Source organism: Lutra lutra, chromosome 14 (genome assembly GCF_902655055.1).
Source record: "Lutra lutra chromosome 14, mLutLut1.2, whole genome shotgun sequence".
NCBI lineage: Eukaryota > Metazoa > Chordata > Mammalia > Carnivora > Mustelidae > Lutra > Lutra lutra.
The window spans coordinates 72,845,869-72,873,619 of record NC_062291.1 but is presented as its reverse complement, the minus strand read 5'-3'; the positions used below and the strand labels follow the sequence as shown (position 1 = coordinate 72,873,619).

The 27,751-nt window shown below is 50.4% G+C and overlaps 1 protein-coding gene across 5 annotated transcripts in view; it reads left to right on the top strand.

Moving 5' to 3' along the window:
• The first annotated feature begins 632 nt into the window (after positions 1-632).
• AFAP1L2 (actin filament associated protein 1 like 2) overlaps positions 633-27,751 on the top strand; it is a 95,533-nt gene continuing 68,414 nt past the window's right edge. The window contains exons 1-2 of one of the 5 annotated variants that reach the window (XM_047702523.1): positions 633-960; positions 6,473-6,526. In XM_047702523.1, the coding sequence (XP_047558479.1) occupies positions 945-960; positions 6,473-6,526 (70 nt within the window). In that variant the 5' untranslated portion in view covers positions 633-944. Of the gene's footprint in view, positions 961-991; positions 1,085-6,472; positions 6,527-27,751 lie in introns of those variants that run through there. The other 4 variants (XM_047702518.1, XM_047702519.1, XM_047702520.1 and 1 more) reach the window with 4 other exon arrangements.

Here is a 27,751-nt window from a genome sequence, read left to right as displayed (position 1 = left end):
CCTGGATCTCCTTTGGGGGCGGATGAGGTTGCGAGACTGGAGGGACAGACGGCAATAGGTAAAGGACAGAAGTGTGGCGCTCAGTGTCCCGGCGCGGGGTGGAGTTAGGAACGAGTGAGCGAGCTCCTACGAAGCAGATGCCACCCCTGGGGCGGTCAGGTGCTCCCGGACTTGTCCAGACGGCTCTAGGAATTCGACTCCTCACGAGAGCCTAGAACAACCGCTCCCCGGGAGCGTGGGTCCCCGGAGATGGCAGCAAGCAGACATTTTCAGACGCCCTGATGTGTGTGTTGCGACCGGCGGCGCGACGACCGCCGGGAGCGGTTGCTGCAGGGTTGGAGCGATGCCCAAGGAAGGCGGGCAGGCGCGGAGAAAGGGCTCGAGAGTCCCCACCTTCATCGCCCTGTCGCCTCTCGGGGAAGCCAAGGCATTAGCGCGCCGGGAGACGGGAGCCAGGCGCTCTAGGCCCGTCTCTGCCTCCCGGGTTCGACCTCAGTCTCCTCCTCCGGGCAGTGGGTTTGCAGCCCGGCGGTCGGAAGAGCGGCTCTCGTAGGCCCGCCCGAGCCCGAGCCCGAGCCCGCCCCTCGCCAGAACCTCCCCCCGGGTTCGGGCACAGTCGAGTCTCCCGCCCTCCCGCCGCCCCCGGATCCCGGACGAGAAGGAGCCGCCAGGCGGCCGCGGGCGGGCGGCAGGGCCTGGGACGCGCACCGAGCGGAGCGCCGCGGGGCTAGGCGGCGGAGTTCCCCCGCGGGGGAGGCGCGCCGGGCGGGGACGGGGTCCGAGAGCCCCGGGCGCGGCCGGCGCGCCAGGAGGTCCGGCGGCGAGCGTGACCTCACGGGGAGGGGCCAGCGCGGCGGCCGGGGCGCGGAGCCGAGCGCCGAGAGCGCAGCGCGGGAGCCGAGGGGCCGGGAGCCGAGCGGCCCGGAGCGCACGCCGCGGCCCCGATGGAGCGGTACAAAGGTGAGGGCGCGGGTCCCGGCGCGGCGCGCACGCACCGGCGGCTCGGGCCGCCCCGCGCGGGCGAGGAGGGCCGGGGCTGGCGGGGGGCGGCACTGCTGGCGCTTCGCGTCCCGTCGGGACTCAGGTGAGCAGAGCCGGCGGCGCCCGCCCGGCCCGGACTTGGGCCGAAGACCCGGGCGACGACGGCGCGGCGGGCCCCGCGAGTGGGCTCCTAGGTGGCGGCTTCGGCCCGGGCTCTCGGACCCTCCCGGGCGCAGAGGGCGGGGGTCGGCGTGGGAGGCTTCCCACCTGTTAGAGGAGGGAGGGTGCGCCGGGCGACCCACCTCTCAAGCCCCGGCCGCCCCGGAAAGATGCCGAAGCCAAGGAGGCCCTGACTGAGTTCAGAACCGCGCCGCGCCGCGCCGCTTGGGGGCAAAGGAGCAAGTCGTTGGGGCGTCGGGCCCGGGCGCCTGTCGGAGGGGAGGGCTGCCCGCGGGCCCCGGCGACCAGGCTGAGCGGAGGGTGCCCTTGGGCGGTGGAGTGGGCGCGCAGCTCCGCTCCCGCTGGGTCGGGCTGCCCCAGTCCTGCGGCCGCTCCGGTAGCCGTCTCTGTGCGAGTCCTTCCCTCTTGCATCTCCGGGCAGCGGTCGGGCGAAGTGGAGGGCTGGGGGCCGAACGGGGATGCCCGGCAGGTGGAGCGCGCTGAGGCGTCCCGGCCCGAGGGCTCCGCTCCGTGCGCAGCTGGAGCAAGTTTTAGATTTGGCCGAGGGCGGGGATCCTGGCCAAACCGTGGTGGGCGGACCGGCCCGGGTCGTGCCCGCTCCCCGGCTCGCGCCGGTGCTAGGAGCCCCGGGGCCGGGATCTAAAAGCCAAGGATTAAAGATCTTTCGGAAAGAGGGTTTAAAGAGCGGCCCCTTAAGCGGGGTGTTGCGGACGCCCCCTACCCCCTTCTCATTTGGGAAAGTCTTTTGCACTTCCTTGCCCTGGACTCGTCCCTGCCAAACCTGCGAGAGGAAATACTGTTTCTATATTTATTTTCCCCTGGGAGAGGGTAATAAAGGAGAATGCTCAGATTCCCAAGGAATCTCATTCCCAGTGGTTTCTCATTTCTGAGACTGGCATAAAGGAATCTTCTGGGACCGGCTTGAGTTCCCTAACCGAGTCGCGTCTGTTGATTTTTCCCACTGCTTTTTCTCATCTGAGTCACCTGGTTGCAGGTGAGGGCGAAAGATTTACATTCTAGGTAGCGCTTCATGCAGAGGGAAAGGGTCTTTGGCAAGAGCACGGGAAGCCGACGGGGGGGGGGGGGTTGGGGGACAGGGTTAAACTGCTTGGCAACTTTGGTTTCTTTCTTTAAACCCTCCCTGGAGCGCCTCTCTCGTTTCTAACGGGGTGGGTTCTTTTTTCATCCCAGATTCTTCTGAGATCATGTCAGTTTTGTGCTGGGATGACTGAAAGCGCCCTTATGTGGTCTCCAGACACTTGAGGAAGCCACAGCCCCTCGCCTCGTAAAATGGCAGTTTGCTACTCCCTCTCCCACTCTGTCTGCACCTCCACTCTTTGGGAGGGACCCTGGGGGGGAATTCAGGACTTGAGTGGGAAATGGTGGCCTCTGAGGTCCCTCTGAACTCAGGGGGTGCCCTTTCTGAATTGGGAAGTGAGGGAGTTCTGGCTCTGGTTCGAAGGGCCTAGTTAAAAGCTGCTTTCTCAAAGGAGTATATTAATCCAAGGGAGGGCAAATTATAACATGGGGGGGTGTCTTCTTTCTAAATGCCCATTATTATCAGAAGTTTTTTGTATTAATAGCTTTTGGCCCTTGACCTAAGAAAGTCTTCTTAGTTATCTTTTTCTCTTGGGAGTTTAAAATCCTCCCTCCCTGGAATATCAGTTAGGGGATTTTTGCCAACTGAAGGAAACTTAGTTTCCATTTTAGAGTGTTTATGTTTTTGGTAACTCATGTATCTGCCTCATCATTTTGCAGTAAATCAGAGAGTGATAAGTGGATACATTTGAGAATTATCTGGATTGCAGAAGCTAATCCAACTCACTTTTCCTGTTTGACTGGAGAGGGAGTCTTTAAAGACTCACCAGTGAATGCTGGTGTTTACTAACTACACGGTTCAGCTGTGGAATTTAGGGACCCCCCCCCAGGAATTTAGAAGTCCCCATTCTTTTGAGAAGCTAATGATTTGTGTTTTGAACTCTCATTGAGTTGAAAAGTTGGTCTGTGCAAAATGAAGCACGTGGGCCCAGTCTCTGATTAATCAAGGCTGCTGTAACTGGCATCTGTCAGTTTTCTCTTGCTCATCAGAGATAGAAGCTGTTTCTGTTTTTAAGGTAAGATTAAATAATTATGGAATGACTAGGTATCTTTTTAACGACAAAATAAAACAGAAAAGCAAGATTTAGCTGGGCTTTTAGAACATACAAAAATTATAATGAAGAATTCTCATTTATGCCACTTTTAAATTTCGTTACCGAAATGCCCCATGCTATGTTTCTAAATTCCCGATTTTGAGCTCTCCCAAATAGGTAGAATGCCTCATTGTTGTGTTCACATTCTCAAAAAAAAATTTTTTTTTTAATTTGTAAGTCTTCTAAAGCAGTTGATGTAGGAGAAATTGTCTTCCATGTTCCCTAGCTGGTGTTACATACTGTATATCTTCCGATACTACTGTTCCTTTTTGGACTCAGAGCTGATTTTTCCATTGTTACGTGGGATGTAAAGAGAGGTCTGGAGCTAGAGTGGTTGGAATATCACCCTCTGTCTAATGTAGAAACATTTCCAGACTTTTCCCCCATCCCATCAAAGGCATTCTGTTAGATAGCCATGGCTCTCTCAAGCAAAAGCAAGGGGTAGGGTGGTGAGAGACTCCGTAGGGGTGTCTTCCCAGAGAGATGGAGCTTTTATAAGAGTTCGCATAAAAAGTGTTGGTGGGGTTGCTATTTCTTGTGTGTGCATCTCTTTGGTGTGGTATAAGCAGTGCCAGCATCTACAGGGTCCCTTGAAAAGGCTCCCATCCTTGGGTGTTTACATATTTATGACTCTCATAAGAGCGCCCTTGGACCACTGTGCCCATTGGCTGAACTCACACCATGTGGTCAAGGATTCTGGTTCCCGCTGCTCTTCCAGCTGGTGAGTGTGTCCAGGGCCAAATGTGACTGACCAACTATCTGTGGATTGCACTTGGACCGTCCCCACGGAAGCTTCCTGAATTTGCATCACACTTGGATCTGAGCAGTCATGGTTGAGCTATTCACTTTAATTTGGATCACAGTAATTGGTCGAAGGTGTCATCATTCTTTTTCTGTTTTCGTTTGTTTGCTTCCGAGTCAGATCACCCCATTTCCAGGAGAGGGCACTTTGTTCTAAGGTACTGCAAGGTAGAGATGAGCCAGTAAAAATTCCTGAAAGCCTCAACTGGGAGGGCTGTGATCTGTGGTCAGGAAAGTTCTGGGAAAAAACAACAACAAAAAAAACAAAAAACCAAAAACAAAACAAAAACAACCAAGAGAGATGGGCAGATTGATAATATTCATTTCAGAGGAATCGTTGGAGGATTTTGTGTTTTCCGTGCTTAGGAGCTCAGGTTTTTCCCTACTAAAACTGTACCTCAGGCTGTGCTCCATAACCTTAGCCGCATGTGGGAACCATCAGGGGACTTAAAACAAACAGGGATCTGTAGAGCCCACTCAAGACCTTCTGATTCAGTTGGTATAGGGGTGCTGCTTAGGTCTTCAGGTGCTCTGATGTGCAGCCCAAATTGAGAATCCCTGAGAAAAGATATAGTCATTTATCCACCTTCTTCACCTGGAAAATTAAAAGCAAGGGGGGAGTAAGACTGTTAACCCGTCCGTACTCCTGTGATGGGCCGTAACCAAATCTTGTACCTGCAGAAATCTACTGAGATTCCCCTGATGCCGTCCTAGGCTTTAAAGGCCATGAGAACACTTCTTCAGAACCATCTCAAAAGGTTGCTACACAATCCTAAGTTCAGGGTTTACTCATGCTTGGACTTGACCCTGAGCCCTTCCTGACTTTGAAGCTCCTTGTGTGGGAGTCCTTGATGCATTGGCGGTGGAGTGGTCTGAAACAAACACTGAGGGGTCCCCTCTGGTGCTGAAGGGCCAGGCTGGGTGATGGCGGGAATTCTGCTGTGGGCCCTTCTCCTCTTCTGAAGGGGTAGGAGCTCTGGGAACTGGGCTGGAGCCAAGCACAATTAAAGGGCCAGGAGGGGCCAAAAAGCTTCAAAGCTGAGGAAGCTGTGCCAGTTTTCTTGCAAATCCTTTTAATGATGGGAAATATTTCTCTAAAGACTTCTGTCATTCAGGGGAGGGAGACTTTCTCCAAGCTGAGGGAGAATGGCACATCTGCCCAGGGCCGGGCAGAAGCAAAAGGCAGAGCAATTGTGGCGTGATGAGGAAAGCTGTGGCTTGGGAACGGGGAGACCCACGCCTTCAGTTTCCGGGTACGAAGCACCGAGCTCTCCGGGCCTCAGTTTCCCCATCTAGCAAACAGCCTCCAGAGTTGGTCTCTCCTGACTTTCCAAGCGCTCTTCAATGCCGGGTGCTCTGTGGTCACTGCGGAATCTTTGGAGGAGAATGTTCCTGGAGGAGAGGGAAACGAGGGAGGGAATGTGGATAGCCCAACAAAGGTCAGTTTAGGGTTGTGATTCTTATAAATAAAACCGGTTTCCTGGCAAGAGCCAAGAGCAGCGGACAGTGGGAAAGAGACTGCCATTGGCCATGTGAGGAATTTGTTTCTCAAGGACTTCTGTGTGAACACGTCTCCAGAGATCGCTAGTGAAGGCCAGAGCCACCCTCCAAAACACAGGATTGTTCAGTCCCATTTGACAGACAGGTCAGCTGAGGTCTGAAGAGATGAAGCAACAGCTCAAAGTCAAACAGGATGCCACATCCCTGAGAACTGAGTTTCTGAAGGGCTGGATTCCTGTTCTACTAAGAGCAAGGGTTTATTTAGAAAGAAGTACTCAAAGCAATTCCAGACCACTTCCTTCTCTGTGTCCCTCGAGCCACGAAGGGACCAGCTCCCCAGTGAAACTGCTCAATCTTCAGGGCCTAGTCCACATGCCTCCTCTTCCATGAAGCCTCCCCAGAGTCCCTCTGTGTTCCTGTGCTACTTGAGGTACAACCTCATCCACGCCTGGTACGTCATAGGTACTCAGCAAAAATATCTGTTGAATTAATGTCACGTTGTCTTATATATCTGTTTCCTCCGTTACGTCGAATCCCTTCAAGACCGAAATCTTGTCTCTCTCCTCCCAGTGTCCCTCCCCTTCAGCCCCTGGTGCACCACCAGCACCTGGGGCCCCCGGGGCCTAACTGGGGCATGAGTGAGTGAATTGATTCCAGGCAACGGGAGCTCATATTCTCTGATGCTCGGCTCACAAGAGCAGACCTGGTTCCCAGAGGGAAATGAAGCAGACTCTCAAACCCCATCTCATGAGTGGAGACAAGCCCACAGCGGTGGCCCTTGGCCTTCCCGACTTGAGCCTTATTTCTGTCTGTTCCAGCACAGGGGTGTTGCTGTCTGGTGGTACAGAGAAGGATCCTGCAGGTTTCTGCTTGTGAGTATGAGCCTGCCTGTGCTCTCTGCAGCAGCTCCCCTGGCCTCCAGGGCTCCCGAGGGTGTAGACCTGGCCCTGCCCAAGCTCTGGACCGAGGGCTAAGGGATCTTGTGGAGCTGGGCGCTGGCCTGGGCACTCTGGGGCTCGGGCTTCTAATCCGGCCTTTGCCACTAACTCGCTGTGCGACCTTGGGCAAGTCACTTAATCTCTCTGGGCCTTGTTTCCTCACCTGTACAAGTGAGGATAATGATTACTAACCTGCCTCACAGGCTGCTTGGTGGAACAAATGGTAAGAGCTACTGGAGAAGGGGCAGTGTTACACTAATCCAGGGAGTGGCCAGCCGAGGCCTCTAGCACATGGTTGTGACCCCACCAATTCCCACCTTCTTGTGTGTGTACTGAGAGGATGATCCTCTGTTAATTTGGGCACCAGCCATGCCCATCACATGCTTTTCCAAGCTATTGGAAGCTCAGAGTTGGGGAAGCTCTGCCTGTTCTCAGGTAAACTAGCCTCTGTGTATCTCTCCCAAGTCAGCTGGAAAGGATATGGGCACAGAACTGCTCATTTTCAAGCCCTGTATTGTGGCCTTGCCTGACTTTTCTTTGATGTCTTGGTAAGTTTATATAGGAGAAACCCTTTAATTCTAATAAGAACTTGAAGCTGCTTACATTCATTTTCTATTTCTTGGCTCTCACCTTCTCCCTAGTTAGTCTCCACATGGAAAACCCCACTGGGAGGGAGGAGCGAGAGAAGGTATAGAAAAGTAGGAGCTGGCCTTACCCTGGGCACATTAAACTGGACAGGAGCAAAACCAGAATGAGCCCAGAGCACCTTCACGCCTTGTGTATGTGCGCGTCCCATACCAGGGAGGCCTGGGGTGGGCACCGGCACCAACGGGAGCCCTGCTCTGCTGTTTTCTCAGCACACCCCTTTGTGCTCCTCTTACTTCCTCCAGCCCCTCCCGGGGCCTTCAAAGACAGCTGCAGGCCTGTTGGAGCGTGAGCTCTGTGCCGGGGCCCAGCCCCAGCAGATCCCACTTTGGCCTTCTGCCGGCGACAAGACCGGGAGGACAGTTGGCTGTTAGCTCAGAGCGAGCATCCTGCCTCTCATCTGAGCAGGGCACATGTGCAGCCCTGTCTTCGGAGGTGGCTGTCCCAAGGAGAGTGACCAACTATCCTGGTTTGTCTGGGACTTCCCTGGTTTTGCCCCTGAAAGCCCCAAATCCCAGGAAATCCCGTAGTTCTGGGCCGACGAAGCTGGGAGGTCACCCTGTTCCCAGGCCTCTGCTTTTTATTAAAAGGCCCGAAATCAAGATTTTGGTTCCCCCCTAGCAAAGATGAGCTACAGCCAATCATTTCATGTCCTTGGCAAGAAAGTAAAAGTCCCAAGCTTAAAAACCAACAGTTTGTACCTAAGGCCCATCCGCATGTGCTAAGTGAGAGAAGCAAAGCTTGAAAATCTTCCGCACTGTGGGATTGCATTTATGTGACCTTCTGGAGAAGGCAAAATTAGAGGGAAAGAAAACCAGTCTGTCACTGCCAGGGCTGAGGGAAGGGGTTGACCACAAGGAGGTATGTAGGACGTTTTGGGAATGACCGAAATCTTTATGGCTCAGATCTCGATGGTGGAAGTGGCTCCACGGTTCCAGGTGTTTGTGAAAACTTGTGTGTAATGTGCTGGGCATTCCTGCCCCTCCACCCCGCCGTGTGTAAATTATACCTCCAGGAAACTGACTTTAAAACAAACCCTCCCCAGGTTGGCACCTGGATGGCTCAGTTGGTTAAGTGTCTGACTCTTGATTTCAGCTCAGGTCACGATCTCAGAGTCGTGAGATCGATCCCCATGCCACTCCTCATTGGGGAGTCTGCTTGTCCCTCTCCCTCTGTTTCTCCTCCCTGGTCGCTTAGGCAGGCACACATTCTCTCTCTCTCTCTCTGTAAAATAAACAAAATCTTCTTTTTTTTTCCTTAAGATTTCATTTATCTACCTGACAGAGATCACAAGTAGTAGGCAGAGAGGCAGGCAGAGAGAGAGGAGGAAGCAGGCTCCCCGCCGAGCAGAGAGCCCGACGCGGGGCTCAACCCCAGAACCCTGAGACCACGACCTGAGCCGAAGGCAGAGACTCAACCTACTGAGCCACCCAGGCGCCCCTAAACAAAATCTTAAACATAAACAAGATGAACCCTAGCAGTTTGGAGTGCCGTGGCTTAAAATGAAAGATCTGTTGAGTGTCCCGTTGGCCATCCCAGGTCGTAACTAGAATCTGAGGGCTCTGTGTTTTCCTGTCAGCAGTGATCTGGGGGGACAGCAGAAGGGAGTGTAGAATTTTGGTAGGAAACAAAAAGATTGACTGCTTGACAGCATCCTGAATGCAGAGGACTTGGTCATGAGGCCCAGACATGCGAGGGTGGAAGCTCTCCCTCTATTTGGAGAGAAGGAAAAATCATTGTCCTAAAACACAGGCAGCAGATGAACCCAAGAGGGTCATGGAATTGTGAAGCATTCGCTCCGGGCTCCCACCCTGGGAACTCCGCCGCTACACACATGGATCTAATGTATTGAATCTGGCAGCCTTCCTGCACGTCTTTTTTTTTTTTTTTTTTTTTTGGTCCCCTCACCAATAAAGTCATTGAATTGGAATTGAGTACCCAAGTCTGCACCATAATTACTTCCTGGCTGACTTTTTGTTTTTTGGAAGTCCTGCTTGTCTATGCTAGTTAACGATTTTGAGGCAGGGAGAACCCATGATTTAGCAAAATAACGCACCTAGTTCTATATGATGTAAGGGATCTGTCCTCTTGGTTCCAGACAGGAAAAGTCTCCCAGTCGAGGGCAGCGTCACCAGCCCTTGTGGCACCGGTCCAGGAGATGGGATGTGGCGTTCCACGGGAATGGAAGAGTATCACTCTCGTGGTCCTAATGGAGTCCGAAGACCTTGGTGGTTTCCATTTTTTGTTTGTTTGTTTAACCAAAACCCATGTTGAATTGGCTTGTTCTTTAGATATACTGCGTCTGGGTCTACGCCCTGGGGAGCTGAACCCGTGTCTTCCCATCTTTCTTAAATACCGCTAGTTGAAAGGCTGTGGAACTTCCATCCATGAGAACAATCTGGGCCCAGATCACATTCATCCATGAGTTACGTAGGAGAGTTTCCCACGCGCGACTCTTCTTACAAATATATCTAAGTCCGTAGTCGCTCAAAAAGGCCGGTCTGTTTCACCTGTTCTTAAAGCACTCAGGAAGAATTGCTGAGGCAGTCCTTAGTTCGAATTGTCTCGGCTTTGTTGGGGGGGCCCTGAAGGGGGAGCGAAAGATGTGGGAAAAGCGTTTTGTACGTCTTCGTAGCGACATGTCCCTGATGCACGGTCAGGCCTAGCTTATCGTGGGTTCAACTAGGAAAGGCCAGGACTGGAGCAGCCCAAGGGTCCACTGCTAGTCTGAGTACGAGGATGGGAAGGCTGCAGAGGAGAGGCTAGGAAGGCTGGGTGGGGGAAATTCCAGATAATTCCTTACCTGATCGCAGAGGTTGCCGCCCCCACCCCAGGGCTGCGCCAGCACGCCAGCATCCTTTTGGGTTGTGAGGATGATCTTAGCCTCCCTGTTAGACCGGCGAGTGGGAGCCCTGCCATTTCCTTCCATCCTCCACCCTCTTTTTTTTTTCTCCCCCAGTTTTTACACAACAGGATTTATTCATGTTGACTGTATTCAAGTCCCCAGCTGGGGGGAGAAAAAGAGATTGTGTTGAATGAGCTTATTGTTTGGAGACTTCACTGACTTCTTTTATTTAATACCCACGGCCCTGGAACATATTGAGCTGATTTACTAAAATTCAAATATGGTCCTTTGGGAAGGAACTCTGCGAGGGTGCTTGGCACCCCTGATATCAGGGCTGGGACCTATTGGGTGGTGACTTTGCTTGGGACATCTTCTCTTCATCTTTACAGTCTTTGGTCCCCAAGAGGTGGATACATCCTGCATTACAATCCCAGGCTCCTCATGAGCTTGAGATGGTCACCACCCTACCACCCTTTGCACTGGCTGGCCTTTTGGAGCCTCCCCTCTAGCACAAGTGGAGGGAAGGAAAGGCTGGGCACGTGGCAGATCTTGGGCTGAAGTGGCAAGCGTCAGACAGCCTCACACACCCACCACTCGGATGCCCAATGCAGTGCGGCTGGTCCATGATGGTCCTGGGAGAGTTGGATCATGTGCCTTTTCTAGTGTGCTTTAGAGACGGGGTCCCCGCAGTCGTACTACGGAAATGGTGGCCAAGCGTGCGGGTGTAGGATGGTCTCATACAGTTGTCTGTACGGCGGCAACATGGCCGCCCCATGATGGCGCCTGGTGTATGGAGCTCTCTGGGATCTCCTGACAGAGCGGCTGCTGCAAGTACTTGAGCTGGCGGAGGCTCGTGGCCCACTGGGGACTGTGGGAGCCCATCTCCGGTTCAAGTTCGCAGCATCACAGATGCCCTCGAAGTGAGCCTGTGGCAGAGTGAGTTGGGTTCATGACAGAACCATCCCAGGCAAATGCAAGCCTGAGGTGCTCCCAGCCCCCTCTGGGGCCCCACACACAGACTCACTTCTGCTTCTGTGCGTGCAGAGTCCTCCCTCTCCCGCTCTCCCCCTCCCTCCCTGCTCGCCTTTCATTCCCTCATTCTCCCCTCTTGACTTTCTACCACTTTCTTTTTTTTTCCTGCCACATCCGATATTCAGGTCTCCTGAGTCTTGAGTTTAGAAAAGGGATTCCCTCTGAGAACCGAAGGCCAAAAAGACCCAGAAAGAGCGAGTCCTCTCCCGCCACCCCCTCTTGACCCCAGGTCTCTAGTACTGTCAGGCTTTCATTTCTAGTAGCCATGGCTAGAATCCTAGGCTTCCCCAGTGGGAGCTGATGACCTCAGAGTCAGGGTGGGGAAAGCGGGCCCTGTTTTCAGCCAAAGGAGCATCTCATTCCCTCCTGGCAGAGCGGCCAGAGTGAAGCTCTCTGTTCAGCATAGCCCCTGGTGTTTCCTCAGGCCCTAGAAAGTGTCGTTCCATATGGCCTGATGCAAAGAAGACTGCCTTCTCCAAGCCTCCTGGCCCACGCCATTGGCTCACCCTAGGACCTTGCCGGCCATCCTGGCTGGCCCCATGCGGGTCATATCACAGTGACTCAGATTCCCAGGAAAGAGTATCGTTAGCCTCACTTTGTGGGTCCTTAAACAGCCCTGTGACCTGCTAACCTCCTAGGGGTGGGGGCTCGTCCCCGCGCCACCCCAGGCTCCCTGGTGGTGAGCATCAGAGAGGGGCCCAGCATCCGCACAGAGGGAGCATGAGAACACTGCCACGGTTTGGATAAAAGGTCCAAACATGAAGGCTCAACACTGACGAAAATAATTTTTTCCCATTGACCTCCTGGCTTCTCGGTGGGCAGGCATCCATCTCCCGCCCATCTGCGGGTGGTTTGGTGTGTGTCATTGTAAACCGTTCGGGCTGAGAGCAAGCCACCGAGGGTTATGGGATCCAGGTGTTGCTCCCAGTTCCCTCAAAGGGGAGGGGGGATGCCGTTTTGTTCTCAGAGGGAGAATTTAGTCTGCTGCTTTTGGGATCCTTCTGAAGCACGACTCCCTCCCCGGGCCTCACCCTCCAGCTCTCCCCTTGGACTGAAGGAGACTTTGGGACTGAGTTCCCTGGTGAATCTCTTGGTGTGTGCGTTTTGGTTTCTCTGACCCCAAGGGGGCGGTCCCCGGTGTGCCCAGGTTTGCAGGGAGGCACACGGATGTTGACAGAAGCACAGACCAGCGGCCCACGCTCTGTGCGTGTGAGAATCAGGGCCGGAGTGTGCGCTCAGGTCACACTCAGCCTCGGTTCTCCAGCTTGGCCCGGCTCCTGAGGCTGGTGGGGCAGCTGACAGGTGCGGGGGCCTCTCATCCTCAGCAAGGCGGGGCCACCAGAGTGTGGAGATGGCTTTGGGCACTTGACTTTCTCCCTCTCCTCAGCAACAGAGTGGGGAGTCCTCTCCGAGCAACAGTGGTCACAGAGATTGTGTTGGAAAACGCCTGCAGTGGGTGGGAGGGCTGTAGCGGACCCTGCTCTGGGGGTCTGGCTTCCTCCCCTCCTGGCATTCTTGCAGCCCTAAACCTATGTGCCTGGTGAGGCTGTGGTGACGGGGGAAGAGGCTGCTAAGAGTCTTCTCTTCAGCCCCATCAGACATGAGTGGGACGTGTGTGTGTGTGTGTGTGTGTGTGTGTGTACTCTTGTCAGAGGAGAGAGGTGTCAGGTGACAATCAGCCCCATTTTCTTGAAATTTCCTAAAGCTATTAATGCCCTCCAAGGGTAAGATTGCTGTCTAACAACAAGATTTATTTTTCTGCCTTGGGGAGGCTGAGGCAGCCGGGAGAGAACAAGTAAGAGTGCCAAGAGACTGTTCTGTTGGGGTGGAGTGACTTCCAGACTCCAGGCTTGTTTGTCAAGGCTCACCCAGCCTTGACAGCTTGACCCCTGGAAGCCTTTAACCCCTCACTGCATCACGCACAGCCCTTCTCTGTGCTTTCGTACTTGGCGGCCGTGTGCGCGTTCACACGGATTCCTTCCCTGGCTGGAAAAAATAAGGGCAGTCACGTGGCTTGTAATAAAATATTCTCTACAAATGGCTTTCTTTCCCCTTAAAAAATTTACCATCATTGAGTGTGAAAATGGTTTAGTTTCAAGAGGAAGCAGCTGGCTGGCAGAGATCCTGGTGGGGTCTTGGGTAAGATTCCGCTGTGTCACTAATGACTTTGTTCGGTACATTTCCGGCACAAGCACACTTGGCAGTTGGGGAATTTTGTGGCTGAGAACTTTCATCAAGGCAAGAGCGGTAGCAGGAATGGCTCCCAACTGAGGCCAGGAAGGGAAGGCCTCATTTCATTCAGGACAACCCAGACCGTCCAGGGGAGGTCTTGTATCTGCCTTGGTCGTTTAATTTGGATGCTCACAAACCCTTGTCTTTCTAGAATGTTCCGTCTTTGGGTTTCTCTGAGATTTCAGTACATTGCCACTGTAGCTAAGGTGAGGCAAGATTTCTTAAGGCCCCTGAACCAGGCCCTCTTCTTTGAATGCAGATGGTATCTAAGGCACCTTGCCAGTGGCTGTGGGGAGAGATAGAGAGCAAGAGAGAGAGAGTGGTGCTATCCCCTCTATTGCCCTGGAGAAAATCTGAGCTGCTGCTCTGCATGGCTATTTCCTGTTTGTTCTAGCCTCTGTAGTCATTCCACACTTTGCTGTATGTCTCAGCCATACTGGATTACTTGTGGTTTTGCAGACTGGGCCTATGCATGTGCTGTTCTATTGGCCTGGATGTCCTCTCCTTGGAGTTGCCTGCTAAGCTTATCTGTCAAGGCTGACTCAGCCTGGACCCCCTGAAGTCTTTAACTCCTCACTGCACCTGACACAAAATCCTACATGGCCATGGTCATTGTGTCCACGTCGTAGTTGTTGGAACATCTATATTCCTAGGAGGCTGTAAACTCTGTGAGGGTCAAAGCCATTATTCCTCTTTGTGTCCATAGCACCTAACCCCATGGGTGTTATGAGTGTTCAAGAAACTGGCATTGTGGGATTGAGAAATGGTTGTCATCCTCAAGTTTTCTGAGTTTGATTGTACGGAAGTTAGGGCTTCTGCTCACTAATGGACATCCTGGACAGAGTTAATGCATCTGACAAAAAGGAGAGAGAGTTTTACGGTATCCAAAACCCTCCAAGGATTAACATTTAGAACAGACAAGGGATTCCTGCAAATCAACCAGAACAAGGCAGAAATTGCAAAAGAAATAAAAATGAGTAAAGGATATGAATGGGAGATTATAAGTGAAGGAGCCTTCACAAAGCTAATGGGCATCTAAAGAAGTACGGGGCTCCTTTAGTCAGCAGAGACAAACCAACCAAAATGACCACCAAGAAGACTGACTGGAGAGAGAGAGGCTGAAGGCTACCTAGTATTCTCAGAATATGTGGAAATTTCTGCCTGGGTCTGCACAGAATGGATTCGGAGATGATCTTTGTAGCATTCTTTGTGGTGGTCAAGAATGGGAAGCCACCTTGGCAGCTCTGGGGAGAGGTGGACAGGTGAACGATGATGGTGGGCGCCCATCTGAGTGAATCACCCACCAGCAGAAGCAGTGGGTTAGCTATCCATCCAGCCCCATAGATAGTCCTTGAAGACCTAGTGCCAAGTGAAAGGTAAGAAGCAAGTTAGGACATCTGACCATAGCATTTACAGCCATTAACAATTCCTATAGCGGACACATGAAGCAGGAACACATACACACAAAAAGGTACCTATTAGAAAGTTCATCTTGGGGAGCGAAAAATGGGATATAAGGACAAAGGGGAATTTGTAAGAGTTTGCTTATGGTGTGTTATGGAAACTGGAAGCCAATCACAAATCTGACTTGAAGCAGAATGTGGCATAATAAGGGCAACACCAGAAGCTCAAGAAGTTTCTGTGGAAAGAGGGAACGGGAGCGTCTCACCCCCTCCATACCCAACCCAGGGAGGTCATTTTCCTTATTCATTGCTAGACTGTTCAAGACCCTTTGCCCCTGAGGTGGTTATAACAGACCATCCTTCCATCGGATTCCAAGGCTTACCTTTTGTCAGAGCTGTAGTGGTAATGAGCAACCTGCCATTGTCATAAGGGAAGGGGATTCTTCTAACTCACCCTTGGATAAGCGTGGGTTGGTAGAGTTGGCTTCTAAGAGCTGAGTATTTTTCAGTTGTCTCCAGCTACTCTGAGCACCTGAGTCCTTTTTGGGTCCACACTGCTGAGGGCAGGTCATGGCCAGGAGCTTATGGCCAACAGTTATCAGATTGAGTAGATTGCTTTAGAATTGGATTTTGCCAAGACCTGACTGAAAGTGAAGTCATTAGACTCCGTGCAGCAGTTCATTTTTGCTCCCCTCCATCCAGGAGATGAATATTCTCTCCAAATAGGTGCATCCGAAGAAGATGAAATGCCTCTCCCGACCCCGGGTCTGTGTGATCTGGACAGAGACGGCCCCTGACCTTGCTTGTTCCATCTCTATTTCTACTTAAGATAATAGTTTCCTGGAGTTTTTTTTTAAAGCTCCTGGGCCAGGATAGGATCTGGAGCTGCCCGGGTCTTATTAGCATGGCTGGAAGAGCGAACTCTTTCCCCCATGTGGCTCAGCAGGTGGGCAGCACATCCAACTGTTGGTAAAGCCCGGAACTAAATGCTTTCAGAAACGGAAAAAACCCTGAGGTTGGTTCTGCTGGTTTGACTATTTCCGCACTGTTCTTTCTCATGCACTGAAGTCACTTAGAGACCTATATCTACTCGCTGTTCTTTATCCCACCTGTCTGTTGGCTGACGATGTTCATTTTCTGCCCCACATCTCTGCATCTGCGTTCCCAATTCCTGGGTCCACTGGAATGTTGACACCTGAGTAATGGAACAATAAATATCTCCACTTCTGTGAAGTTACAGTGACCCGCCAGCGTCCTTTCCAGTTCATAGGACTGCGATTTTGCAGTGAACTTGCTCACATCCTTACATAGCCCCTTGGTATTGGGGAATTTCCAAGTGTTCACGAAATCAGTATCTTGAGCTTCAGTATGTATCAGGTCTTGTCTTGGTGTTGAGATCAAGCTGGGTACGCGATTAATGTGGCTTCTGTCCTCATGGAGTTTCCATTCCAGAAGAGGGAGGCAGGCCACAAGTAAGCAAATACAGTTGTTTTGTTTTTTTAAGATTTTATTTCTTTATTTGCCAGAGAGAGCACGCACAAGCCAGAGGTGGAGGGGTTGGGGTTGGGTAGGCAGAGGGAGAAGCAGACTCTCCACTGAGCAAGGAGCCTGGTGTGGGACTCGATCCCAGGACCCTGAGATCATGACCTGAGCTGAAGGCAAACGCTTAACCAACTAAGCCACCCAGGCATCCCAGCAAATATGGTTTTAAAAAAGGACAATTTCAGATAGTTGTAAGTAACATGAAAAACACAACATATCATGAGAGGAATTCCAGGGGAGCTCCCCATATTAGCCAGGTGCTCAGGAAGAGTGTATCTGAGGAGATGACATTGGAGTTGAGACCTTAATGAAGAAGAGGAGCCTGCTGGGTGGAGAACCAGGGTTGGGAGTTCCAGGTCCAGGGACCAGCAAGTGCAAAGCTAAAGCCATCCTGTGCTAGAATAGGGTGGGTGTAGCCGGGAAGGGGCAGGGGCAGAGCTTGGTCAGCTATGGGGAGGGTGGAGAGAGATGTGCTGGGAGAGCTGTACCTGGAGCTCGGGTCTTATTTTCAGACACCTTCCATGCAGGGACATTTCGCTTCCCAAGCACCCAGCCAGTGACCATGGCCTCTTCCAAATGACTAGGTTATTAGCATACGGACTACTTTGGATTCTAAACAGTCTTTTGTCCACAGGAAAAGCCCAAATGCATCCTAAAAGAATATTCTCCTTCATCTTTTCTGAAGAGGTGGAGGTGGTACAGACCTGTTGCAGTTTCCCACACTTCACTGAAGAGCGTTCAGAGGGTGAGATCAGACGTGGAGTGAGCCCACAGAGCCACAACTCCTGGGTGGCGGGTGTAGGACAATGGCCTGAGATCCCTGAATGATGTGGGACCATCATCTTTCCTGCCAGGCAAAGCCAGGGAGGAACTTCTGAACCACCCATGTCTCTGCATTGCTTCTCTAAGGGGCACTCACTCCCTCACTGTTCACGCTGGAGGGAATATCAGGTTGAAAATTGCAGCGTTTGTGCAGAACTCGTTCACAGCCAGCATGGATTCCTGGGACCTTGGGCAATGACTAGCTATTTCTCAGTGTCTGTTCCTTCATCTGAAAGGGGCTCATTACCTATTTCCGGGGAGGTTTGTAGGGATTGAGTGAAATCTTTGACTTCGCGGTACGTGGCACACACAGTCAGAGCAAGTGCTGGTGACTGGTGGTAGGTAGTGGTAAAACAAGACACTGACTTTGCCACGGATCTGCCATGTTCCTTTCTGATGCCTGAAACCTTTGCTTCCCATAATACCGCCTTTAAGGCTGCATGGGGCAGGGAAGCGGTTTTGTGAGGGGCTGTTTCCTGTTTCTGAACCCATCAGTGTGAGAACACCGTGCCTTACGAATCCTCTGTCTCCCCAGCCATCCCATCTAGAATAGTCGCTGCTCTATTCATGTGCCCAGCTTGTGGAGGAGCTGTGGAAAGCTGTGCATCTGAGTGTTTTGAAAGCTGGAAAGCACTGAACACGTGTACAAGGTGATTGTTTCAGTGTCGGGTTGGGAATTGCTTTGCAGACCAAGGGAAGTCCGTGGTGCTTTCCGAGGCATTGCTGTTTGCTCCAGTTTTCAAACCTGGGGGTCTTCCCTGCCGGAAGGCAGGCTCCATCGGTCATGGAAACCCAGCACTGGGTGGAATCATGTTTGAGTTTGGCTGATGAAATGAGCAATTAGGTGTGGGATCACAGTCAACTGAAGTGAGTCTCAAGAAGAGATTCAGGCGGGCTGGTCAGGTTCGTCTCACTCCTGCGGGCAGTGGGTCCTTCCCTGCCAGGGTGCTCACCCTAAGATGTGGCAGAGGCTAAGCCATCTGCGTCCCAGGACTAGTGCCCACATGGCCTGGATACCCGTGGCAGCCCCACGAGAACATCGGCTCAGAGACGAGTTGCTGCTTGGTGACTCCTCCCACACTGCTCCTCCCCAGCCTGGCTATGGGGAGGAGCCTGGCCCTGGGCCCCAGGAAGCCCCAGTCTCCTGGCAGCTGCTACCTGATGAGAGCTGGGCTGCTTGGGATGTCCTTGTCTTCCCTCTCCCGACTTCCTGCACTACCTCTGTTTGGGGGAGACCCCTGCCCATCAACCCTGACTTTCTTCACCTTCCCTGGTCCGTAACCACTGTCTGCTTCATATCAAGTGGATCACTGAGAATCAAGAATGGTTATCAAAAATACTACTACCTTTTACTTTTTCTTTCAGTGTATGTTCTGTTTTTTACCTGTACGAATATCCCAGTGAGCTGTGTCAGAAGCGTTGTGACAGCCTTTTTCTTCATGGGGCGGCTGAGGGCTTGAGCCTTTGGATTTCACTGTCACACAGCTACTGAGTAGGAAATTGTTTCTCCCAGAAGGTGGGTTTGGCTCTGAGCCAGGGGCCAGACTCGCTGCCGGCCTCTGACTGTGACCGTGTGCCCAGGGTGGGCAACAGCGTCCCTCCTTGGGCATTTATTCTCCCCATCTCACTCAGTCCCTAGAAACTCTGGAGGGATGGTGGTGAGAACCCACAAAACCGGCTTTCACCCTTCACCAGACACCTGTAGCCTCCTGGGGGTGGCGGAATGCCTGGGACGGTTCTGATTGGAAAGGCCTCCTAGAATCTCTCAGTGACATTCTTGGGATTGCTTCCTGGGGGAGAAGTCCCCTGGAACGCAAAGACTTGTTCCCCTGAGCTAGATTGAGCTGAGAATGTTCATAAAGGGCTTCCCAAAGCTTTTCTATCGGACACTTTCATCTTCTTCCAGGCCTGCAGAATCACGACTGGGCATGGGGGCGGGAAGGCAGCCATCCAGCAGTAAATATTATTATCCTTCTTCTGTGGATGGAGGAAATTGAAGCCAGACAGTGAGGCTGGAGGCAGCGCGAGAACAAGTTCATAGCCAGTGTGGTGGGATCCAAGCCCAGCTCCAATGGGCTTGATCACATTCTGCTGCCTGGTCTAGCCTGATCGAGCTAGACATGATCTCCATCCTGGACATGAAGCCATGTTTAATCTGATGTTCAGTGGGTTGTGAGTCTACAGGCTGCAGTCCAGCCTTCTTGGTGTACTCCTTGGGGGTGGGGAGGAAGATTCTCTGACACTGCTCATAGCTGGTGCTCAGCTCTCTCTAGGAGAGCCCTAGCCTCAACTTGCCTGAAAGGGAGCTTTCCTCTTTCCCGGAGCTGGCGATCCAGGTGTTCTGCCTCCCTAGTGTGCTTCCTGCTAGCCCAGCCAGGCCTTGGCTCGTGCTGTTGCTTGTGACAGGGAACGTGTCCTCTTTCTCCCTCCACCCTTCCCCGTCACACCCGCCTCCATCCACCACCCCCTCATCCTGGAAGCCAGCTTCCATCGATCACATCTGGCCTTGGCTGTTCTTACTTCATGTGGGACCCAGGCAGCACTTCCCAGGGCTGACGCACGTGGGTCTCCATCCCTCCTGCTTCTGTCTTGTCCCGTCCGCTAGTTGAGAGCTCCCGAGGTGCACGGTGGGATGCTGGGCACTTGGGTGGGCATTCACTTTGTTTCTGCCGGTTCCCAGGAGTTTCTGTCCAGTTTCCCCTCTGCCTCTTGTACCAGGCCTTGAGCGTTCACAAGTCCATGTGGAGGCTCTGCCCAGCAGTGCTGTGGGCACACGGAGGGGGGAGAGAGGCGAGGCACTGGGCCCTAGCCTTATTGGGCACTTCTCCCCGAGGGCCCGGAGGTGGGTGCCTAACCCCTGCCCGGGAGGCCTTGTTTGCTGTGTGCTCCTGTGCTGCTTTGCACACCGTGTGCTTAGGGGAATGAGTGTGGACTCTAACATGGCCAGGGGAAGGTTAAGCATTTTCGCCACTTCTCACCATTTGGAAGGAAAGGTATGTTAGGGTGTTCTCACTTGGAAAGTAAATCTCACTGCAGGCCAACATTCAGCCACACGCCATTCGTGCCCAACAGCTGTCTCTCGTTTGCTGGCAAATGTTCCCAGTGATGAATGTCCTCCATCCACAGTCACAGCTGTCCCTAAATGGAGGCTTTGGACAAGTGCAGGCGGAACAATGGCCCTTCTCAAAGAGCTCTCAGCAGACGCTCCCAGTGAAGTTGGTTCATCACTTGGAGCTGGGTCAAGACCGTAGACAAGATGCCATTGATTCAGCAAGGAAGGCCCCTAACAGCCGTGGAGTTGGGCTGAAGGCAGCAAGAAGCAGAGAGAAGGATGGGATTCATGGCTGCCAGGATAGGCCTCCAATTAGCAGAGTGACTGATTCCCCCTTTCAAATACCATCTTCTAGGAGTTGACCGTTGGCGCGATGGCCCTTCTTCTTGATACATTTGCAAAGCCCTCCGTGGTCATTCTAGGATCCCAGGGTTTGGGAGGGCCTCGTGCTTCTCCGGCAGAGCATGTCATCATGCCTGCTGCTGTTGAAGCGGTGAGAGTGCTGGGCTAAGGGAGGTCAGGGGCCAAGCGGGGACCCGAACCTTGACTCCTGGCCTCAATCCACTTGCCTCCCTCTCCCCGTAACCAGGTGTGGGGAAAGGTGTAGAAAACCAGAAGATGAGCTGGGAAGGCAGGCAGAGCACGAGGCTGCTGCTGGGAGCAGGTGTCTCTGTGCCGCCTGCCTCGGGCTGGGCATTCGCAAGGCCCCCTCCCACCGAGTCCTGTGTCTGCTGTCCCTCTCTGGTGTGTGTCTGTGGACTTCCTAGGACAAAGGTTAAAGATCAGACTTCCAAGCTGGCATGGCTCAACTGGGCAAACTCCGTTTTTCTTTCTCCTTGTTATTTTTCCTTTTCCCGGAAGGCACTTGTCATCATTTAGAATAACGCAGACAACAGCATCACGTTATTTCTCTCTGGGAGGAGTTCAGTGCAGCAATTTCACATGTATTTTTTATGGCAAAAGTCATACCTGCTTATTACAAAATATGCATCTGTGGCAGAAATTTATAACCTGGAATGTGAAAATCCCTAGAATTCCACCGTCGAGGATAATATCTGTCAAGGATCTGTTCATCCAAATATTTATCTTCCTCTGCAATCACTCTGTCCTTTTTTTCCCCTCTGTCCTGTCCTTCCTTCTCTCCCTCCCTTCCTTCCTTCTGTTCCTTCCCTTCCTTCTTCCTCTCCCCTCCCTCCTGTTCCTTTCCCTCATCCTCCTTTCCAGCCCCAGGGGTATAAAGTTTTAAAAACCAAAAGCGAAAAAGAAAAAAAAAAAAAAGCCCCAGTTTATCAAGTAGCCTTCAAAATGAGTCGAGGTACAAGCAGCCCCCTGTGTAAACAATTTCCCCTTTTCCCCAGATGGAACGTGCTCACCGGGAACCTTTTTCTTTAATTTCAGGATGTTTCTTGGAGCTCATTCCTGATAGATCTGCATTTCCTGTCCTGTGGCTCAGTATTTCCTGTACATGGAGATGGCATAATCGTTGAGCATCCCCTTTCTCGAAGGCCTTTGCTGTAACACACCAGGCCACCATGAATTTCCTGGCGGGGAGCTCATTTCAGACACACAAAGGATTTCTGCAGCGTAAACTCTCCGGAAGGAGAATCACTGGGTTGAAGGGGCATGTGCATTTCTTGTTTGGTTAGATGTTGCCAGAATGTCCTTCTAGAAGTTGTGTCCTTTTCACCCTTATTAGCAGAGTGTCAGGATCTGTTTCCCTCTACTCCCTTCAACACAATGTGTTATTACACTTTGTCATCTTCGCCCATCAGAATGAACAAAGGTATTTCTGCAAGAGTTCTCTTTTTTACTATACATGAAGTTGAGCATCTTTTCACGTGTTTAAAAGCCGTGAGTGTGTGTGTGTATGTGCATGTGTACACACTGTTCATATGTGTGATCTATTTTTCTGCTGGGTTGTTGGTCTTTTTAATATGTTAAGGAGATTAACTCTTTTTATATGAGTTTCAGATCCCCACCCCCACATCCCTTCCCCACCAGTTTCTTGTCTTTCGAATTGCTTTTCTGTTTACTTTCCCAAAGTAGAATTTTTGTATGTGTGTGGTCAAATTTATCTCCGTGTATGGCTCTAGGGTTTTTTTTTTTTTTTAATACTTAGAAAGTCTCTCTCTATACTTTAAAAAATCTTTTTCCTTTTTCTGCAAGAGAGCTTTATTGAGATACATTCACATACTTTACAAGTCACCATTTAAAGTGGACAGTTCAGTGGTTTTTAGTATATTCACAGATATGTGCAACCATCACCGCAGTTAATTTTAGAACTTCTTATCACCTCAGAAAGAAACCCTGTACCCCGCTACCCTTCATTCTCCGCCTGCACTTCCCCTCCCCCCAGCCCCAAGCAAACACTAATCTACTTTCTGTCTCTCTAGACTTCTGTCTTCTGGATTTTCCTGTGGATGGAATCACGTAATATGTAGACTCTTGTGATTGGCTTCTTTTACTCGGCATAATGTTCTCAAGGTTCTGCGTTGTCACATGGTATCTGTACTTTATTCCTTTTAATAGCCAAATAATATATCGTGTATGTGTAGGTATAGCTGTAACACACCTTGTTCATCCATCCGTCCATCCATTGGTGGACATTTGTGTTGTTTGTACTGTCTGGCTCTTGTGAATGATGCCACCGTAAACATTTGCATACATATTTTTGTGTGGACATGGGTTTTTGTTTCTCTTGGGTATATACTTAGGAGTAGAATTTCTGGGTCATGTGGTAACTTGATGTTTAATCATTTCAAGACCTGCCAGACTGTTTTCCAAAGCAACTGCCTTATTTTACGTTTCCACCAGCTATGTTTTCGTGTAGTGCTTTTGTGATCTTATTTTTCAGGTTTTAAGTTTTTGAATAATCTGAAGGCCTTCAGAAGGTATGACTAGGGGTTAAATGTGTATTTCTCCAGGTGACTATTTCATTGTAACAACAGTGTTTTTTCCAATCTTTCCTTCTCAGGGTTTTTTTTTTTTTTTTTTTTCTTTTTAAATCATAAATCACTATATATGCTATTCTACATACTGTAGTCTTTTCCATGGATCTGTTTGTCCATTCATATAACATTGCCACAGTGCTTTAATTTTTGTAGTCTTATGGCATGTTACCTCTTAACTTTTTTAAAAAACCCACACATCACGAGTATTTATTAAATCCTTATCTCTATATAGTACAGTTAGATTATATAGATCAAATCTAGCATTCCTTCCTGTCACCCAGAAGCTTGTGGTAAATAAGAGTTAGTTCTCATTGCCATACCCTCTCACAAACACATTACATGAATTATTTGGGTAGGTATAGTTTTTCGTCCCCATCGTAGATATGACGAGACCAAGTCTTTGAGACCAACAACCCTGAGACAGAAAAAAGACAGACAGCATTGGCTTTCAAAAAGTTCAGGGTCAGGTGCTTTTGGGTGTCTGTCAATGGACAGACTCTCCAAAGCAATTTGGTGGGAAATTCCACCTATGGTCTCCCTGGCAGCCAGTGTCTGCTCCCTCACAGTAGAATGACCAAGATCACTGAGCCCTTTGAGGAGAGCTCCACAGTTTGGAATGGAAGCCTCTTGAATATAACTTTGGTCAGCCTCCAGCACTGACTTGTCATTGAGAACCCAGACAGTGAGGAGGTGGGGTTAGACTTTGGCTACATTCTCTTCCCAGATTATGGGACTCAAGATCCCCGCCAGGGATGGAGCTGTTTTGTTCTGTTTGGTTTGGTCCCCCTCCGTTGCAAAAGGATAGCAGAAGTATTTGCCACATAAAACATACAAAGCCTCATAAAGTCTGAACCAATGAAATCATCATCTCTTCCCAGGCAGACTCACTCTCCTGACTTTGGCTGATTTCCACCCTACAAGGAGATGTAAGGCAAGGGAACCGATTTACTCGAGGAAGAGACCTACTTAACTTTCACTTCCTTAGACTTGATCAAACACTTGGGGTTTGGGGGTTATGGGATTAAGACAGCATAATGTGACTGCCCTTGGAAGTTTGGGCTTGTAGGAATGTGGGGCGAACCCATGAGGAACAAGAAGTCTCAAAAGATTTTGCCTGGACATGGCAATAAAAATGCAGCCAAAGTTGCCTCAGTGTTTTAAAACTTCCACTAAAGGAGAAAATGTCTCTTTCTCCTTCTTTCATCCCCCAAAGACATATGTTTTATGGGAAACTCTTGGTAAAAATTAAACAATTCCACTGGGTAGGTGGATGATGGTTGCTTACTTTTTATTGTGGGAAAATAGGCTTATTTAGGCTGGGTCAGGATGACCAGGTTTTGAAAATCCTGGTTTGGCGGACATCACCATTGCAGAGGAGCTGCTCTGGCTGGTGTAGCCCAACATCTGGTGTGTGCCTTGGCCCAGGACATGCCAGGGTCAGGTGCATCTTCATGGTTGGTGGGTCTGGGGCCCCTTGAACCAGTGATGTATTCTTGGTCTTCCATAGTGGCCAGAACATCCCTGTAGGCTTGGAGGCCAAATTTCATGGGTCCTTTTTGGGGGGACTTCTTGAATTGTAGGGTCTAGGGAAGCTGGAAAACGGGGCCATTACTTCTCCTCTTCCAGGTACTTAGCTTTGGTCTTTGGGGGCTAATTTAATTTCAGGCATCATCTTAGAAGTAGAGGTCTCTAACAATCTGGAAGAGGCTACATTTGAAGGAAAAGCAAGACAACATTGCTCTGTGGAGAGAGACTGTTTTCTCATGTGGAAAATGTAGTCAATCGTGTAAGAAGGTATTCATTTACATTCTACCTCTCCTGGTCTTTAGGGATATAATGAAAATAGTGACAACAGTTTTAATATTTATTCATAGAAAGCTTCTCAGCTTCCTCTGGGAAGAGCTCAGATTTTAATACGTGTCCCAGTCTTTTCTGTATTCCATCCAGTTATGCCTGTAAGCCTCTAAGGCCGATTGGTACTCCTCTGTGTTTTCCTGGCCCTTGGTTCATCGTTATCTTGCAGAATTGAAATTAAGGCATTGGAGGGCAGAAATGCATCTTATTCATTTAAGTATCTAGAAGAGTATGGGAGCTCAATAATTATTGAATAATTCCACTATCACACTGGGGAAACCCAGTAACTATTCTGTCCATTAACTGTTATTTTCCCAGCTCAGTTCTGGAGTCAGCATTGACCACCGACACAGAAGTTGTGTTCTCTTGATTGATATCTATGGCGTATGTTACAGTGTCTGATAGAGCAGACAGTCCGGAGATGCTCGTGTCTTTCCCATCCAACCACACCTGGATGGGCATGGTGATGGTTTCTTTCTGAAAAGCATGTCAGTGTCCTTGGTTGGACTTCACCCAGGGTCATCTAGTTTACAAATTGTCCTTTGTGCCCTGTTTGATCCTTGCCTTGAGAGGATCCTCTTTGAAGAGTCTTGGGAAAGGAGTATCTCTGCTAGATTTTTCAGATAACCCATAAAAATACTCCATCTGCATAGCTCATGTGTTAGCTAAGATGAAGTTCCCAGCATCTCCTGTTTGGTTGTTCGAAGGTGTGTTTTAACTTGGAACGTCTGGGGATAGGATGGAGGGGGTAAGTGCAAATTAGTAAACTGCAGGCCAAAGGACATGTTTTCTCTGTGTGCTATGACCTTGACTCATATAAGGCCCCGTAGTGATATTTGAAAACACCAGGTTTTTCATTGGATTTGAGACAACAAAGTATGACTCGGCCCTTTGCCTTCCCTGTGTTGGGAAAGCAGGTGAAGGATGTGCCAAGCCCAGTCCCCTGGGGTTTCTCCACCATCTCCTTCCCACTGCTCCTGGCTCCGTGGGTGGTGACTTCTGGGGAGGCCTGGAAGCCCCACTGGTTTCTCAGTCTCTGGCTCATTCCTTCTGGGTGGTCTTTTATTCTTCCCATGCTTCTCTATTCTTAAGTCCTCGGTGTTTCTATCCCTTGGATAGTAATGAGGTTGTTGTGTGTGTTTTTAATTGAGTGTCGACAGTTCTGGATATAAGGAGTTCAGCCATCGCGTTATCGGGCCTGAATGTGCGGTGTTGTTTTAGCCCGTGTGATTGTTTCAAAATGCTTCTCCTTGTGGTTTTTGAGTTAGGTACGTTGCCCTAATGCTCTTCGAAGAGGAGCAATGATCACAGACGCTCTTCGGTTCTGAGTAAGAGAAACTGCAGAGTCCCTACCCTGCGCTGAGAGAAATTCACATCTCTGGGATCCCATCAAGGGTCTTGAGATGCCAGCCAGGTGCTACCCTGGCAGTAGCCGGCAGGATTAGATTCTGTTAGCTGTTCCTTCTCTTCTCTAAGCAGGAAGTCCTTAAGTATAGATACCCTTGCTTAGGCTCCCACTCACCCTCCCTCCCCCACTCCACCTGACCTGAGCACAAGGCCAGGTTCACAGTTGAGGCTTTTCGTAAGATGGTTTATTTCACAAGCCAGAGTGCTTACATAGCAGTGCACAGAGGCGATCCTGCCTCTGGAAGACCTCACCATCTCTCAGACGGTTTAGTGTGTGCGATTCCTTTCAGGGGATGACTTTTTTTTAGGGGCGTGGGAGGAGCCACAGAGTTGGCCGTGTTTGTTGTCCCAGTTCCGATTTAAAATGTTTATGTTTGACTTCCATTAAACGTTTAGGGGACTGAAATATGAAATCAGAATATTTCTGATTTCTCTGTACGGGCCAGTGGCTTTCAAGCTAAGAATGGCTTTTGCTGATGAACATTGCAAGTCATTGGATGACAGGGAACACTAACTTCGAATCCCAGTTAAGCAAAATGTTATTCCCCCCCTAAAAAAGAAACATGTTCATTCTCATTGATTTCTATTATAAAATATTGCGCTGGATTATTATTATATTGGATTTTGTCAACAGAAAATTGGTGAATGTGTGTGTTTTCTCTTGTTATTCTAGTAGCTATAGAATTCACTTTTGCCTCTTGCGCTGCTCTAGAATGGAGGTCAGAAAACTTTTCTGTGAAGAGCACTTAGTAAATATTTTAGGGTTTGTGGCATATGGTCTGTGTGGCAATGACTCAACTCTGCCACTGTAGTCTGTAAGCGGCCATACATGGTATGTAAACAAGTGGGGTGACTGTGTTCCAATAAAACTTTTTTTATGGCCACTGAAATTCCAATTTCATATAATTTTCACATGTCGGGAAATGTCATCCTTTGGGTTTTCTTTCAACCACTGAACAATGTAAACGTCGTTCTTAGCTCAAGAACCATACAGGTGGTGGGCCGAACTTGGCCAGTGGTTCAATTTGCCGACTTCTGTTCTAGAGGAGGAGACAGCAGCCCCCAGTAATGCCTGACACGACTTGGTCAGCCGAAAAAAAACACTAGACAAAGTAATGTCTGGTCTCATGAGAAACTCCCTTCCCACCACAGCCATGAGGCGTGTTCCTGTTCCCACCTGCCACACCTTGGGTCTGAGGGGTTTCAACACACCCGCCTCCCCCCAGCCTTGCTCGCCACGACACGCCCCTACTCAACCCCCCATCCCACAGACCTAGTTCTTTAAAAATCTGTCTAGGAAAGAGTTTCTTCAGAATGCAACGTCAGCGCTGGGCCCCTTCCAACTCCTATTTGGAAGGTCTTTCCAAGGATAGA